Source organism: Hyperoodon ampullatus (assembly GCF_949752795.1).
Source record: "Hyperoodon ampullatus genome assembly, chromosome: 10".
NCBI classification, from domain to species: domain Eukaryota; kingdom Metazoa; phylum Chordata; class Mammalia; order Artiodactyla; family Ziphiidae; genus Hyperoodon; species Hyperoodon ampullatus.
This window is the reverse complement of record NC_136923.1, coordinates 32,774,614-32,786,868: the sequence shown is the minus strand read 5'-3', so window position 1 is coordinate 32,786,868 and position 12,255 is coordinate 32,774,614. Positions and strand designations below refer to the sequence as shown.

The window sequence follows — 12,255 nt, the reverse complement described above, 5'->3', positions numbered from 1 at the left end:
TTGAAAAAAAAACCCAAAAATAGTGGTATTTTTACTAAAATGGGACAGAGTAAGAAAATGTGATGTTTTACTCAAATCGGAAGGTTACATTCACTATGGGGTTGGTGAGAGGGTGGGTTATAGCTGTCTATAGTACAGCTATTGGGTTTGAAGACATTTCAGCTACTTGGTTCATACCTCGTTTTCTGCACTGTGTTTCTCTGAATGCGGGGCAAGTGAGCTGGAGGCACCAGCCTGTGCCCCTAAAGGGGTGTCAGGTTCTAGGCCTCGACGGCTTGAGGTCATTCAGAGCACCCCACAAGAGGTGAGTGGACGTTGTTCTAGGAGAACTACCCCATACCCATCCCTCAGAGCAGTAGTGCTAGGGAAACTAGGAAATCCCATTTACTCCTGTTTTCCAGGTGAAGAAATTGAGGCTCATGGCTGCCCAGGAGAAGAGCCAAGGTCATGTTCCATGGCTGCCTGAGTGCAAAGCCGGTGTCCCCTCCACAAGGCTGAAGGCCGTGAGTGCCCTGACACCAGGCTGGCCCTGGCTTGGGTGGGAGGGGTGCTGGGCAAATGGACGCAGTCTCCGGGTCCTCCGGCCGCCCTCAGCCCAGGAGCCCTGATAGAATCTCGGGACGGCAGCGTCCCCGCGCACACCCCCTCCCCATGTCCCACCGCCCAGATGGCATCGAAGAAGCGCTGGGTTAGGGGCAGAGGGCTCCAAGCACAGGACAAAGTCGGTGCATCCCTCCAGTCTCGTCTCGGGCACCTGCCTGAGGGGACAAGCTCATTCCTCCCTTTGGCCACAAAAAATATCCTCAACTCAAGCTGGATGGCGGTGGAGGTGGGGGGGTCATCCGTGAGACCGTTCGAAGGGCTGGATACGGGAGCAAAATTTACCAGCAAGTCAGGAGTCTGAGGTGGGGGTGAAAGTGGGGCAAGACGGCCCGGCCCAGAAGGAACAAAGCGGCCCCGAACGCACCCCTCCCCAGCACTCAGGGTCCCCTGCTTGGCAATCCCGGGCTTTTGTAGAGCTGTGGACCGGAGGTCCGAAAGAAGACCCCCACTCCCGCTCCAAAGCGCCCCCCATGAGAACAGCTCGGAGGATCCCAGCCCGGGGCCCTGTGCCCTGAGGGGGAGGAGGTCCCGGGCCTGGAACAAAGGGTGGGGCGCCCTACTCCTGCCCCACGCCGGGAGTCCCTCTCATCCGCCCTCCTGGAGCCGGACCCCGGCCGGTGGCCGCGCCTCATTAGCAACACAAAGCCGGGGTCGGGCGGCCTCTTTCAACCCAGCCGAGGCAGGCAGACGAGCGCCCCGGGAGGGAGGCAGGAGGGCGGGAGCAGCGGGATCCCAGCCCCACCGCGCACTCTGCGGAGAGCAGGCAAGTCGACGCGGGCGGCACTGCCCGCGAGCACCTGTGCCCCCGCGCTTTGGGGGACGGCAAGAAACTCGCTGTCCTCTCCTTACCCTCCAGCCACAGGTGTCGGCGCCCCGCGTTCTGCTGGAGCCGCCTGCGGCCACTGCCAGCTGGGAGCCGTTGAGGCAGGCGTTGACTGTGAAGAAGACAGAGCAGAGCTGCAGCCACGGGGCCATGGCCGTGCGCTCACCCAGCCCGGCCCTACTCTGCTCCCCGGCCGCCTGCCGCTGGCCAGCCCGGAGTAGGCGGTGGCGCTGGCGGCCGCGGCAGAGCTAGCGGCACCACGGAGCATGCGCTGCGGGCCCTCGCCCCGCCCCTTCTCTCCGGGGCCCGCCCCTTCTCTCCGGGGCCCACCCCGAGCCTCGATCCTCAGGTTTTGGCCCCGCCCCCTAAGTCTGGCCCTTCCTCTTGGCCCCGCCCCGACCTCTAAGCCACGCCCGCACAGCCCATCTCCGAGTGACTTTGAGAAGCAGACAGCTGCAGTTTTTTCTCACCTGAGGTCTTTTTTTTTTTAATCCAAGGATTTTTCCACGTAATGCCTGCTCCCTGCAAAACTCGGGAAAACAAACAAAAAAATGATAATAATAGTTAAAATAATAATTTACAAGTGCCTACTATTTGCCAGTCCTCTTCTTGAATCCTCTCAAACACACCCGAAAGTGTCAGTAGTATTGTTATCCCAGTTTTCAGCGCAGAAAAGCTAGGGTAATGTGGTGGTTACAGAAATCCTGGCTGGGACCTCAGACAAATGACTTCTCTCCCCATTATTGTTCCCTCCCCCTGTAAACTGGAATAACAGAGTAAGTGTCTTAGTCTGGGGAGGATTCTATTGGTTAACACATAACAAGCATTCAACAAGTGCTACAATCTACTGTTAACTGACTTGCATAAAGTCACACAGCTGGCACCTGCCAGATCTGAGATTCAAATCCAGATTGGCAAAAACAATACTCTTAACCACTACACTTGTCCAATTTACTCTTGTGAAGTGGGCTGTACCTCTGTTTGGAAAAGGAAGCTGAGGGTGGGAGAAGTGAAGTAGCCAAGATCATCCAACGTCGCCACAAGCCCCTTCCCCCTTTGACTTGTCTCTGTGCTCTTGAATCCCACCTCTTCACCCTTCTCCATTGCCTTATCCCTCATCTATGCCACCACCTCCTCCTCCACAACAGCTTCCAAAGGGCTTTTCTTGCTTGCACTTTTGCCCCACATACAATGCATTTCTCCACCTTGGATCCAGAGTGATCTCCAAAAAGGTGTCAGACCACTGCCTTCTCCTGATTAAAAATCTTCTGCAGTGGCTTTTATTCAATGGCCTTTAGAATAAAATCTGCACTGACCTCCTCCTCTCCCATGTTATCTCTTCCTACTCTGCCTTCACTACTTGGCTCCAGCTACACTGATCTCCCCGCACAACCTCAACTTGGTTTTCTTGTCTCAGTCAATCTTGAAGACTCTCACCTTTGCCAGTCCAACAAGGCAGCCTCCTCTACATGACTCTCTCCTTCCAAGGCCTAGAATCCCCTCCCTCTCCTGTCTGCCTGGCCTACATGTGGTGATAGACAGCTCAGCTGCTACTAACACTGAGTTCCTGTATTTTCCACTGTGGCTCTGCACACCCTACCCATACCTTGTACTTAAACTCTCTGCAGAGGCAGAAGTGGCCCAAGCTTAGCAAGCTACCCTTGTGGAGACAGTAATGCTAGCAGAAGTCCTGGTGATTGGCTTCGGAACCAGGGAGCAGAGCCAGCTTCCCTTGAACTATAGAAGTTGGAAGTGGGAGACAGTGGTTGCCCAAACCCGTCCTCCCTTTCTCGCTGCCAGAGAAAGGGAGGACGGGTTCCCCAAACAACAACTGGTGGTCCAGTGGGTAAGACTCCGCACTCCCAATGCAGGAGGCCCGGGGTTCGATCCCTGGTCTGGGAACTAGATCCTGCCCACATGCCGCAACTAAGAGCCCGCATGCCGCAACTAAAAGATCCCGTACGCCACAACAAAGATCCCACGTGCCACAACTAAGACCCGGCACAGCCAAAACAATAAATAAATACATAAATAAATAAATATTTTTTTAAAAATCCACCAGAAGACCCAGGTGCTCAGATTTCCTGTTCATGTGCACCACTGGACAGGAAATGTTTTATTTTTTCATCTCATCACCAGGATATTCAGGAATTCAGCCAAACCCACCATCACCGCTTTTGTCATCCAGAAGAACCAGGATCCACAGAAGGCTGCCTCCAGAGTAACCTTCTCTGAATAGACCTCACGCGGTACGTCGCTCCTGTGGGGAAGCTGTAGACTCGATACTCTGCTGCCTTCCAGACCTCTGCCCATCCTCCCTGACTCCCCTCTGGGTCATTCCCAACCCCCACAGCCGGGAGCTGGGGATGTCAGGGGTTTGGCCACGAATGTCAGGAGTGCCAGGGGCTGAAATGAGGCCAGGACCACATGGGTGTTGGTGAAGCACCCGGGAAACCAGGAGACTACCTGCTCCTTAGGCTCTTTAATCTCTATGACATTCCAGCCTAGACATGTGCCATAATTTATTAACCAATCCCCTGCTGAGAGACTTCTATTATAATCAGGGATTCAAAAATATCCTCACACATTTATCTTGATACACTTATTCAGCTGTTTTCTTAAGATACATTCCTAGAATCAGAACTGCTGGATTATGCACATTTAAAATTGGCAAATTGCTCAACATCTCATTGCAGTCTTAATGGGCTTCTCTGGTTGCTAATGAGGTGGACAATGCTCTCAGGTATTTAGAGGCCATGTGCATTTCTTCCTTTCTTCTGGAGTTGGACCCCAGAAAAAGGATCAGTATTTAGAGCTTATGATAGAGGGAGAGCCTTAAGGAGGGAGGAGAGCGTTTCTTCTTGAGTTTCACTCACATCACCAATCACCATATGATTGAGTGACTGGGGAAGGCAGAGCAAAGGCTCCTACATCCTTTCCAGTCTCCACACCCACTGACTTTTGAGTTCCCTCCTGCCCAGAGCTCGCTGCCCAGTCTGGCAATTGACAGCCCCTGAAAACTTGCTACAGAATTTAGAGAGCGCTCCAACTTTTCTAAAGGAGTACAGAGGACACAAGAAAGAAAATGTCTAAGTGCCTACTCTAAAACATGGTTAGAATGACATCCCTCAAGACCAAGGACTGAGAGGCCCTTCTGTTTGCCTTCTAGGGAGGCCACAAGCATGCATGTGTGTGTGTGTGGCGGGGGGGTGGTTGGGGTGGGAGAACCACATACATCAAAGGGAAAAATTTGGTCAGGAAATAGAGGCAATAAATTGGCATTTGGCAACATCCTCCCCATTCTGGTCTTCTTCGTTAATTCTTTTCCTCTCATCCCCTCTTTTTATTGTGACCCTTCAGAATATTTGTGAGGCTGCAGGAAGTGAACCTCTGTACTAGAAACTGAGATAAAATGAGGAGGCCAGGCTCCCACAAGGCCTCCATGGTCTATCCTTCCTCTAGGCCACAGCATAGACCAGCTTTGTAGGTGCCCAGAGGATGAAGCCCACCTCAAATACAACACGTAGTCTCACCCACTGCGGCTAGGGCTGTCTGTGGCCCAGTCACAATTTAAGCCACCCCTCATCATCCCTATCTGGTTCACCTCTCTGCCACCAGTGCCCTGCACTCTGCCTGACACACATCAGTGGGCAACAAACTGTTGCTGCCTCCATCCCTGGTTGGAATGAAGCTGGGGATTAAACAGATTAAATCACCTTAAGCCGTTGATGAAATGCAAATATATTTCCCCAATTTACCTAGAACCTAAGCAGATAAGAAAAAAATCCTTAACACGAGGATTGGATTTTGTTAGGAGTCAAATTATCCCCTGAAACATAAGAAAAGATAAAGTGATCATGGAAATATCTTGTATCCTGAATCATTTTCAGCTGAGAAGAACTAAAAACAATTTTAATGAACGGTGGTTAGAAGCCGTGGGCCAAAATTCTAATTGATTTTTGGTATTGCGATGTACACGTATTATGCACTGATCAAGACATTAAAGGTAAAGTGTGTCCTCCACCCCATCTCCCAGCAGGCTGAGCGTGAAAGTTTCTCTGGGCTTTGGGGAGAGCAGTACGGGGAGAACTGATACCCTCCTGAGAGCCCCGCCGATGTCAGTTCGGCCCCGGGCAGTCTTGGCTCGAACCGGGTAGTTGTCATCATCTCCACTTCACAGATGGGGAAGCCAAGACTCAGCCAGGAGTTCCCAGACTCATCTGATCCCCCAAACTCTGCCTGGGGCGCGGGCCCGCATCCTTCCGGAGCCGGCCTTGGCGCCGCCCAGACTGCCCAGAGGCCCAGGGCGGGGGCGGGCGGAACACCCGGGGCGGCCGACCCAACCCCGCGTCCCGAAACCCCCGTACACGCACCCCAAAGTGCCGCGACCATTACACGGAGTTCACGCGTCCACTGCCACTTCCCGTTTCTTTTGAAGCGCGGGGGGCCCAGTCTCCACTGTAGCCGCCAGAGGGCGCGCGTGGTCCAGGTTGGAGACGCCCAAACAATCCCGGACTGCGCCGCCGCGAGGACACAACACTTTAGGGCATAGCCCAGATGCAGGAGCAAATGCTCGCTGTTACCCAGAGCTGGTGCTAAGTTTGCGTGGAAATAGAGTTCAGGGGGCGGTAAGGAAACAAGGTTAATATGGGCTTTCAGTAACAGTGTAGCTTTGGGCAATTCAGTTAACCTCTCTGGATGTCACTTTTCTTAATGGCCACACAGGAATGACATGGATGCAGACCTCAGTGGGTTTTTGTAAATCTGAAGTAAGCAAGTGGCTATGAGTTGTAAACCAGGACTTGATGGAGGCAGGCCCAGGGGCAGCTGGAATCCAGACAGTAGCCAGGAGAGATGGCCTCCTCTTGTCTCCTTCCGGAGCTCACACCCTGGTTTGGATATGCACTAGACTGGAAGGCTATGGACCATAACCTGTTTACCATTCATTCATTCAACAAGTACTCATAGAGTCCCTGCACCATATCAGGCATTACACCAGAAGCTGGGGACCAGTGTGAACAACACAAACACTGTCCCCAACAAGACACTGTCCCAGTTGTCATAGAACATACAAGCAAACATTTCATGGGGGACACTGGCATTACTCAAATAACCACATGACCAGGGGATAATTAAAAGTAGATGGGTTGTGTCTAAAGAAGTGATGCCTGGACTTTCCTGGTGGTCCAGTGGTTAAGAATCCGTGCTTCTACTGCAGGGGGCATGGGTTCGATCCCTGGTGGGGGAAGTTCCGCATGCCACGCAGTGCAGCCAAAAAAAAAAGACTGAAAGATAAATAAATAAATAAAGAAGTGAGGCCTGAGCTGAGGTTCCAAGTACAAGAGTTACCTGGGCAAAGGTGAGGGGAGCAGAGAGAGGAACAGTATTCTGAGTAGAGGGAACAGCATAGGCAAAGGCCCTGGGGCAGCAGGGAAGGTGGCAGCTTCAAGGAACAAAAGAGGCCAGTATGGCTGGAGAGCAGAGAGGTGTGGAAAAATGACCGGCAGTGGTAGGCAGATGGAACTTTATGCCCTATTTTGAACCTAAGAGTACCCAGCAGCTTCTGAAGGGTTTAAGCGCAATGGCAGGGCTGTATTTTGAAAAGGTCCTGGTACCCCAAGTGCTGAGCACAGGGTACTACCTGGCATGTAGTCAGCATTTGACACATACTTGTTGAATGAATGAATAACCAGTATCATTGCTGAAATTCTGGGATTTAATGTCTTGAATGCAAAAATAATTTAAAAGCCTGGAAAAACATCCAGCCCTACTAAAGCTCCAAATCATACAAATAAAATAAAATTCATAAAATTTTCTTGTTGTCTTTTAAGGTTATTTCTACTGTAAACTCTTTTATTATTTTTAATAAGATAATTTTGTAGAACAATTTTAGATTTACAGAAAAATTGAAAAGATAGTACAGAGAGTTCCAGTATATCCTGCCCCTAGTTTCCTTTATTATTAACAAATTACATTAGTATGGTACATTTGTAACTATTAATGAACCAATATTGATGTTATCATAAATGAAAGTCCATACCTTATTCAGATTTCCTTAGTTTTTACCTCATGCCCCTCTTCTCTTCCAGCATCCCATCCAGGATACCACATAACATTTAGTTGCCATGTCTCTGGGTCCTCTTGACTGTGAGAGTTTCTCACATTTCCTTGTATCTGATGATCTTGACAATTCTGAAGACCATTGGTTAGGTATTCAATATTTTGTAGAATGCCCCTCTACTGGGATTTGCCTGATGTTTTTCTCATGATTACAATGAATATTATTAATTTTTACCTTAATCGAAATTATACGTGTACAAAGTTTTAAAAGGCTTATTAGTACTAACATATATATAATGGAAAAGCAGTCCTCTGAACTGTCCCTTATCACTCTCACTCCCCAGAGCAACAATTTTAGCTGTTTTCTGGCATTTGCTGCCATATTTCTAAGTCCTTGGCTGATCTTGCCTTTCTTGAATGACCAGTTTGGACACTAGCTCCTAATTTCCCGCTCTTTATAATACATGCGAATTGTGCTCTCTTTAAATTCCCTTCCTCTAGGGGCTTCCCTGGTGGCGCAGTGGTTGAGAGTCTGCCTGCCGATGCAGGGGACATGGGTTCGTGCCCCGGTCCGGGAAGATCCCCACATGCCGCGGAGTGGCTGGGCCCCGTGAGCCATGGCCGCTGAGCCTGCGCGTCCGGAGCCTGTGCTCCACAATGGGAGAGGCCACAACAGTGAGAGGCCCGCATAGTGAGAGGCCCGCGTACCGCAAAAAAAAAAAAAAGAAAAAATTCCCTTCCTCTAGCCCCCCCCCCACTGAGGTTTGTGCTGGATGTCTTCCCTCAGCCCTTCCAGACCCACTCTGACCTGTACGGACCACATCAATGGGCTCTCTTACTCTCGGGCTTCTGGGTGGGTTGGGACACTGCAGGGCACAGGCAGGCAGCTGGAGGCGGGAGGGAGAGTGAGCAGAGATGCCCATGCCCTCAGTTACCTCTATTAGGTTGCTGCATCCTCGGCTCCACTCTCAGCACCCCCTCCATTTAGTTCTCTCCCGTTTCTGACAACAGCTCCTCCACTTTTGCCTTCTCAGGTGTGGTGGGCGGCAATAATGGCTTTCGCTTGTAGTTTCTTTTCACTGCTCAAGCAATCTCTGAAATTCTCCTCAAATTACCCCATTTAAAAGCTGTTTCTTGTTGGGATCCTGACTGATATATTACAATTTTAGTTAAGTCAATATTCAGTGTTTATATTATTATGACCATATGAAACACTATTCACCTTTAAGGCAAATAGTGTTTGACGATGGAATTTCCTTTCTTGATACAACTATTTTGGGGTTTTGTGTGTGTGTGTGTGTGTGTGTACTTAGTATATACCTTTTTAAAAAGACTTTTGCTTTGTGTTATGCCCTCCTTGTTAAATCTTCCCATACAGCTTTCCACAAGGGCAGGGGCATGAGCTTTTCTCCCAGTTCTATTTTATTCCAGCAGCATCCTCCCGTGGAGTCCCCATGTTCCTGCCCCAGTCAGGCTTGGGTGTTCTCTAGGTCTGCTGCCCAGCTGTCATTCCCTTCCTTCTCTCTTGTGCTGGAATCCTAGCTTATGTTTCTTTCTGGGTTTTCTCACTCATTTTGGTGGCATATATCTTTCATTAGCTTCTTGAGAAAAGGTGTGGAGGTAAATTTTGTGAGACCTCACATGTCTAGAAAACATCTTCATTAAACATCACTGTTGATTAATAATTTGATTGGGTTTTGAATTTTGTGTTGAAAGTAATTTTCCACTGGACTGTTGAAGGCATTGCTCCTCTGTCTTTCAGATCCTGAGGTTGAGGTTTAGAAATCTGATCGCATTTTTTATTCCTGGTCCTTTGAGAGTCAGTCAGTCTCTCTGTCTCTGTCTCTGTCTCTCTCTTAGCTTTTAAGCTGCTCTCTTTATCCCTGTTGTCATGAAGATTCACAGGGATGAGTCTCTTCATTCATTGTGCCCCTTGACTTCTGGGAAATTCGTCTGAGTATGTTATTTTATTTTAAATTTTTATTTATTTATTTTTTTGGCTGAGCCACACAGTTTGCAGTATCTTAGTTCCCCGACCAGGGATTGAACCTGGGCCATGGCAGTGAAAGCATTCAGTCCTAACCACTGGGCCACCAGGGAATTCCCTTCTGAGTATTTCTTTGATATCTTCCTCCTTTCCTTTCCCTCTGCTTACTCTCTTTTTGGAAATCCTAAGTTGGTTGATAGGTATGCTAAGTTTATCCTCCAATTTTCTTTTCGTTTCTTTTCTTTTTTAATTTGGCTGGGCAGTGCGGCTTTCGGGATCTTAGTCCCCCAACCACGGATCGAACCTGGGCCCCCAGCAGTGAAAGTGCCGAGTCCTAACCACTGGACTGCCAGGGAATTCCCTATCCTCCAATTTTCTTATTATCAACTATTTCCCATCTCCTAGTCACTTTATTCCATGCTTTTGAACATTTCTTCAACTAGATCTTCAAACTCTAATGAATTTTTATTTCAATTATTATAATTTTTAATATCCTATAGCAGCTCTTCCTTATTTAGTGATTGTTCCTTTTTCAGAATATCCTGTTCTTGCTTAAAGAAAGTAATTTCTTCTTTTGTCTCACTGAGGAATAGTTTTTTTGAAGTTTTCTTCAGTTTCCTCCAAATGCCTTTTTTTTTTTTTTTTTTTTTTGCGGTACGTGGGCCTCTCACTGTTGTGGCCTCTCCCGTTGCGGAGCACAGGCTCCAGACGCACAGGCTCAGCGGCCATGGCTCATGGGCCTAGCTGCTCCGCGGCATGTGGGATCTTCCCGGACCGGGGCACGAACCCGTGTCCCCTGCATCGGCAGGCGGACTCTCAACCACTGCGCCACCAGGGAAGCCCAAATGCCTTTTTAAAGTTTGTTTGAACTTTTCAAATACAATCAGCTTTTCCTGGCTCCTCTAAAATCATTCTTAAGGAAATGGACATGCTATGTCGGCAGGTTAGGATTTAAACTGGGCCATCAGCATCCAAAAACAAAGATCCCAGACAGGTCACAGACGTCAAGAGAAAAGAGGCCCCATTGAGACACTCAAATGAAACATGGTCAATACACAACTTGGAGCAACCATGCCAACTCTTAGTCATTTTTTTGGGGGGGTGTCTCACAGGTACGTTTGTTCATGCACGAGGGCAGTGGGACTGCTGCAAGTCAACACGATGTCCCACATTCCCTCAACACAGCCAGACCAATGTCTTCTGCAAGGAAAGCTAGTTAATGATTACCATGAGCAGGTGCAGGACTGGAAGCTTTCAAGGTTTTTCTTCTTTTATCAGCACTCCTGAATTTATAAATGATGAAGCTCATCAATCCTATTCCTACCCAAATCTTCTGGTAAACTTGGGTACAGTAGGGCTTCATGGGGATCCACACATTTTCAATAAGGCTTTGAAGCATCCTGGTGCAGGACCAAGCTCAGGCAGCCCCAACCCACTCCGACGACTCTGAAAGGTCACTGAGCACGCAGGCACTCTTACCCATTTTATTTCTCCAATTATAGTACCTAGAATTTTTAGCTCTCCATTCACTTTCTTCCACCAGATTTGTTGGGGTCTTTTGTTTGTTTTCTCCAGTACCATCCTGAACTTAAATGATATGGCTTGTGACATATATGAATGCATAATCACAGTAACTGGCATTTACATAATCAACTGTTTATTTAGCAAGCATTTATTGAGTGCGTGCTGTATGCCAGGCACTGTGTAAGGCACTGGAAAAAAACGTGCTCAAGGCCTTGAGGTCCCTGCTCCCCAGGAACTTACTGTCCAGGGCAGTGGCTCAAGCTTAGCAGAGCCCACGAAGCCTGGGGGCAGCCACTGCAGTTCCTTATCAGATTAATGATCTGAGGTTCAGGGAGGCTCCCTGGTTGTCCCAGTGACATGCAGCTATTTGGAGACAATGCTGCATCATGAACCTAAATCTTCCTCTCTCACATTTTGTTTCAAAGCCTGGGGGTATAAAGAGAAGCTGGAGAAAATAAAATGCAAAAGAAGGGTTCAGAAGAGACAGGAAGCTGTGCTAGAGTTCTTCAGAGAAACAGAACCAAGAGGATACACACACACACACACACGTATATATATATGGGGGGAGAGAGAGAGAGAGAGAGAGAGAGAGAGAGAGAGAGAGAGAGGAAGAGAGGGAGAGGGAGAGAGATTGATTGATATACTGCAGGAATTGCCTCACAAGGTTATGGAGGCTGGGAAGTCCCACATCCTGCTCTTTGCAAGCTGGAAAACCAGGAAAGCTGGTGATGTTATTGAGTCCAAGTCTGAAGGCCAGAGAATCGAGGCTGTGTAAGTCCCAATCTGAATCTGAAAGCCTGGGAACAAGGAGAGCCCTTGCCTGAGCACAGGAGCTGTGACCTCAGCTCAGGCAGAGAGAGAATTCGCCCTTCCTTACCTTCCTGTTCTATCTGGACCCTGAACAGGTTGGCTGACGCCCATAAGCCCTAAGGAAGGCTATCTGCGGGTCTCAATTCACAAGTTCCAATACTGATCTCTTCTGGAAACACTCTGACTGACACAACCAGCAATCTGGGCCTCCCTTAGTCCAGTCAAGTTGACGCATGAAATAAGTCCTACCCGCTGCTGCCCCTCGCGGCTCCCCCACCCCATTTACATTTTAGCAGGGACTAGCTCAGGGCAAGTAGCCAGGAACTGGGGCTTCAAGGCACCTGGGGAAACAGGAGAGAAGAGGAGGAAGAGACACACTGTGAACCTTTTTACAGTTGTTGGGAGCATCTTCTCTACTCCTCTGGAGTTAATCTCAGTGGAGGAATAT

At 49.0% G+C, this 12,255-nt stretch overlaps 2 protein-coding genes across 2 annotated transcripts in view; both read right to left on the bottom strand.

Annotated features, from left to right (window-relative positions):
* IL17RD (interleukin 17 receptor D) overlaps positions 1 to 1,578 on the bottom strand; it is a gene marked incomplete at both ends in the record, with an annotated part of 60,197 nt that extends 58,619 nt beyond the window's left edge. Inside the window, one exon of the mRNA XM_079713528.1 lies at positions 1,453 to 1,578. Coding sequence (XP_079569654.1) covers positions 1,453 to 1,578 — 126 coding nt within the window. The remainder of the gene's footprint in view (positions 1 to 1,452) is intronic.
* A 9,111-nt stretch (positions 1,579 to 10,689) lies between these two features.
* On the bottom strand, positions 10,690 to 10,872 carry LOC307059271 (ATP synthase subunit ATP5MJ, mitochondrial-like; the record flags this gene model as incomplete). The annotated part of the gene is made up of 1 exon (XM_079713104.1): positions 10,690 to 10,872. One exon carries the CDS (start codon positions 10,870 to 10,872, stop codon positions 10,690 to 10,692), a length of 183 nt encoding a protein of 60 aa, XP_079569230.1.
* Positions 10,873 to 12,255: the final 1,383 nt, after the last annotated feature.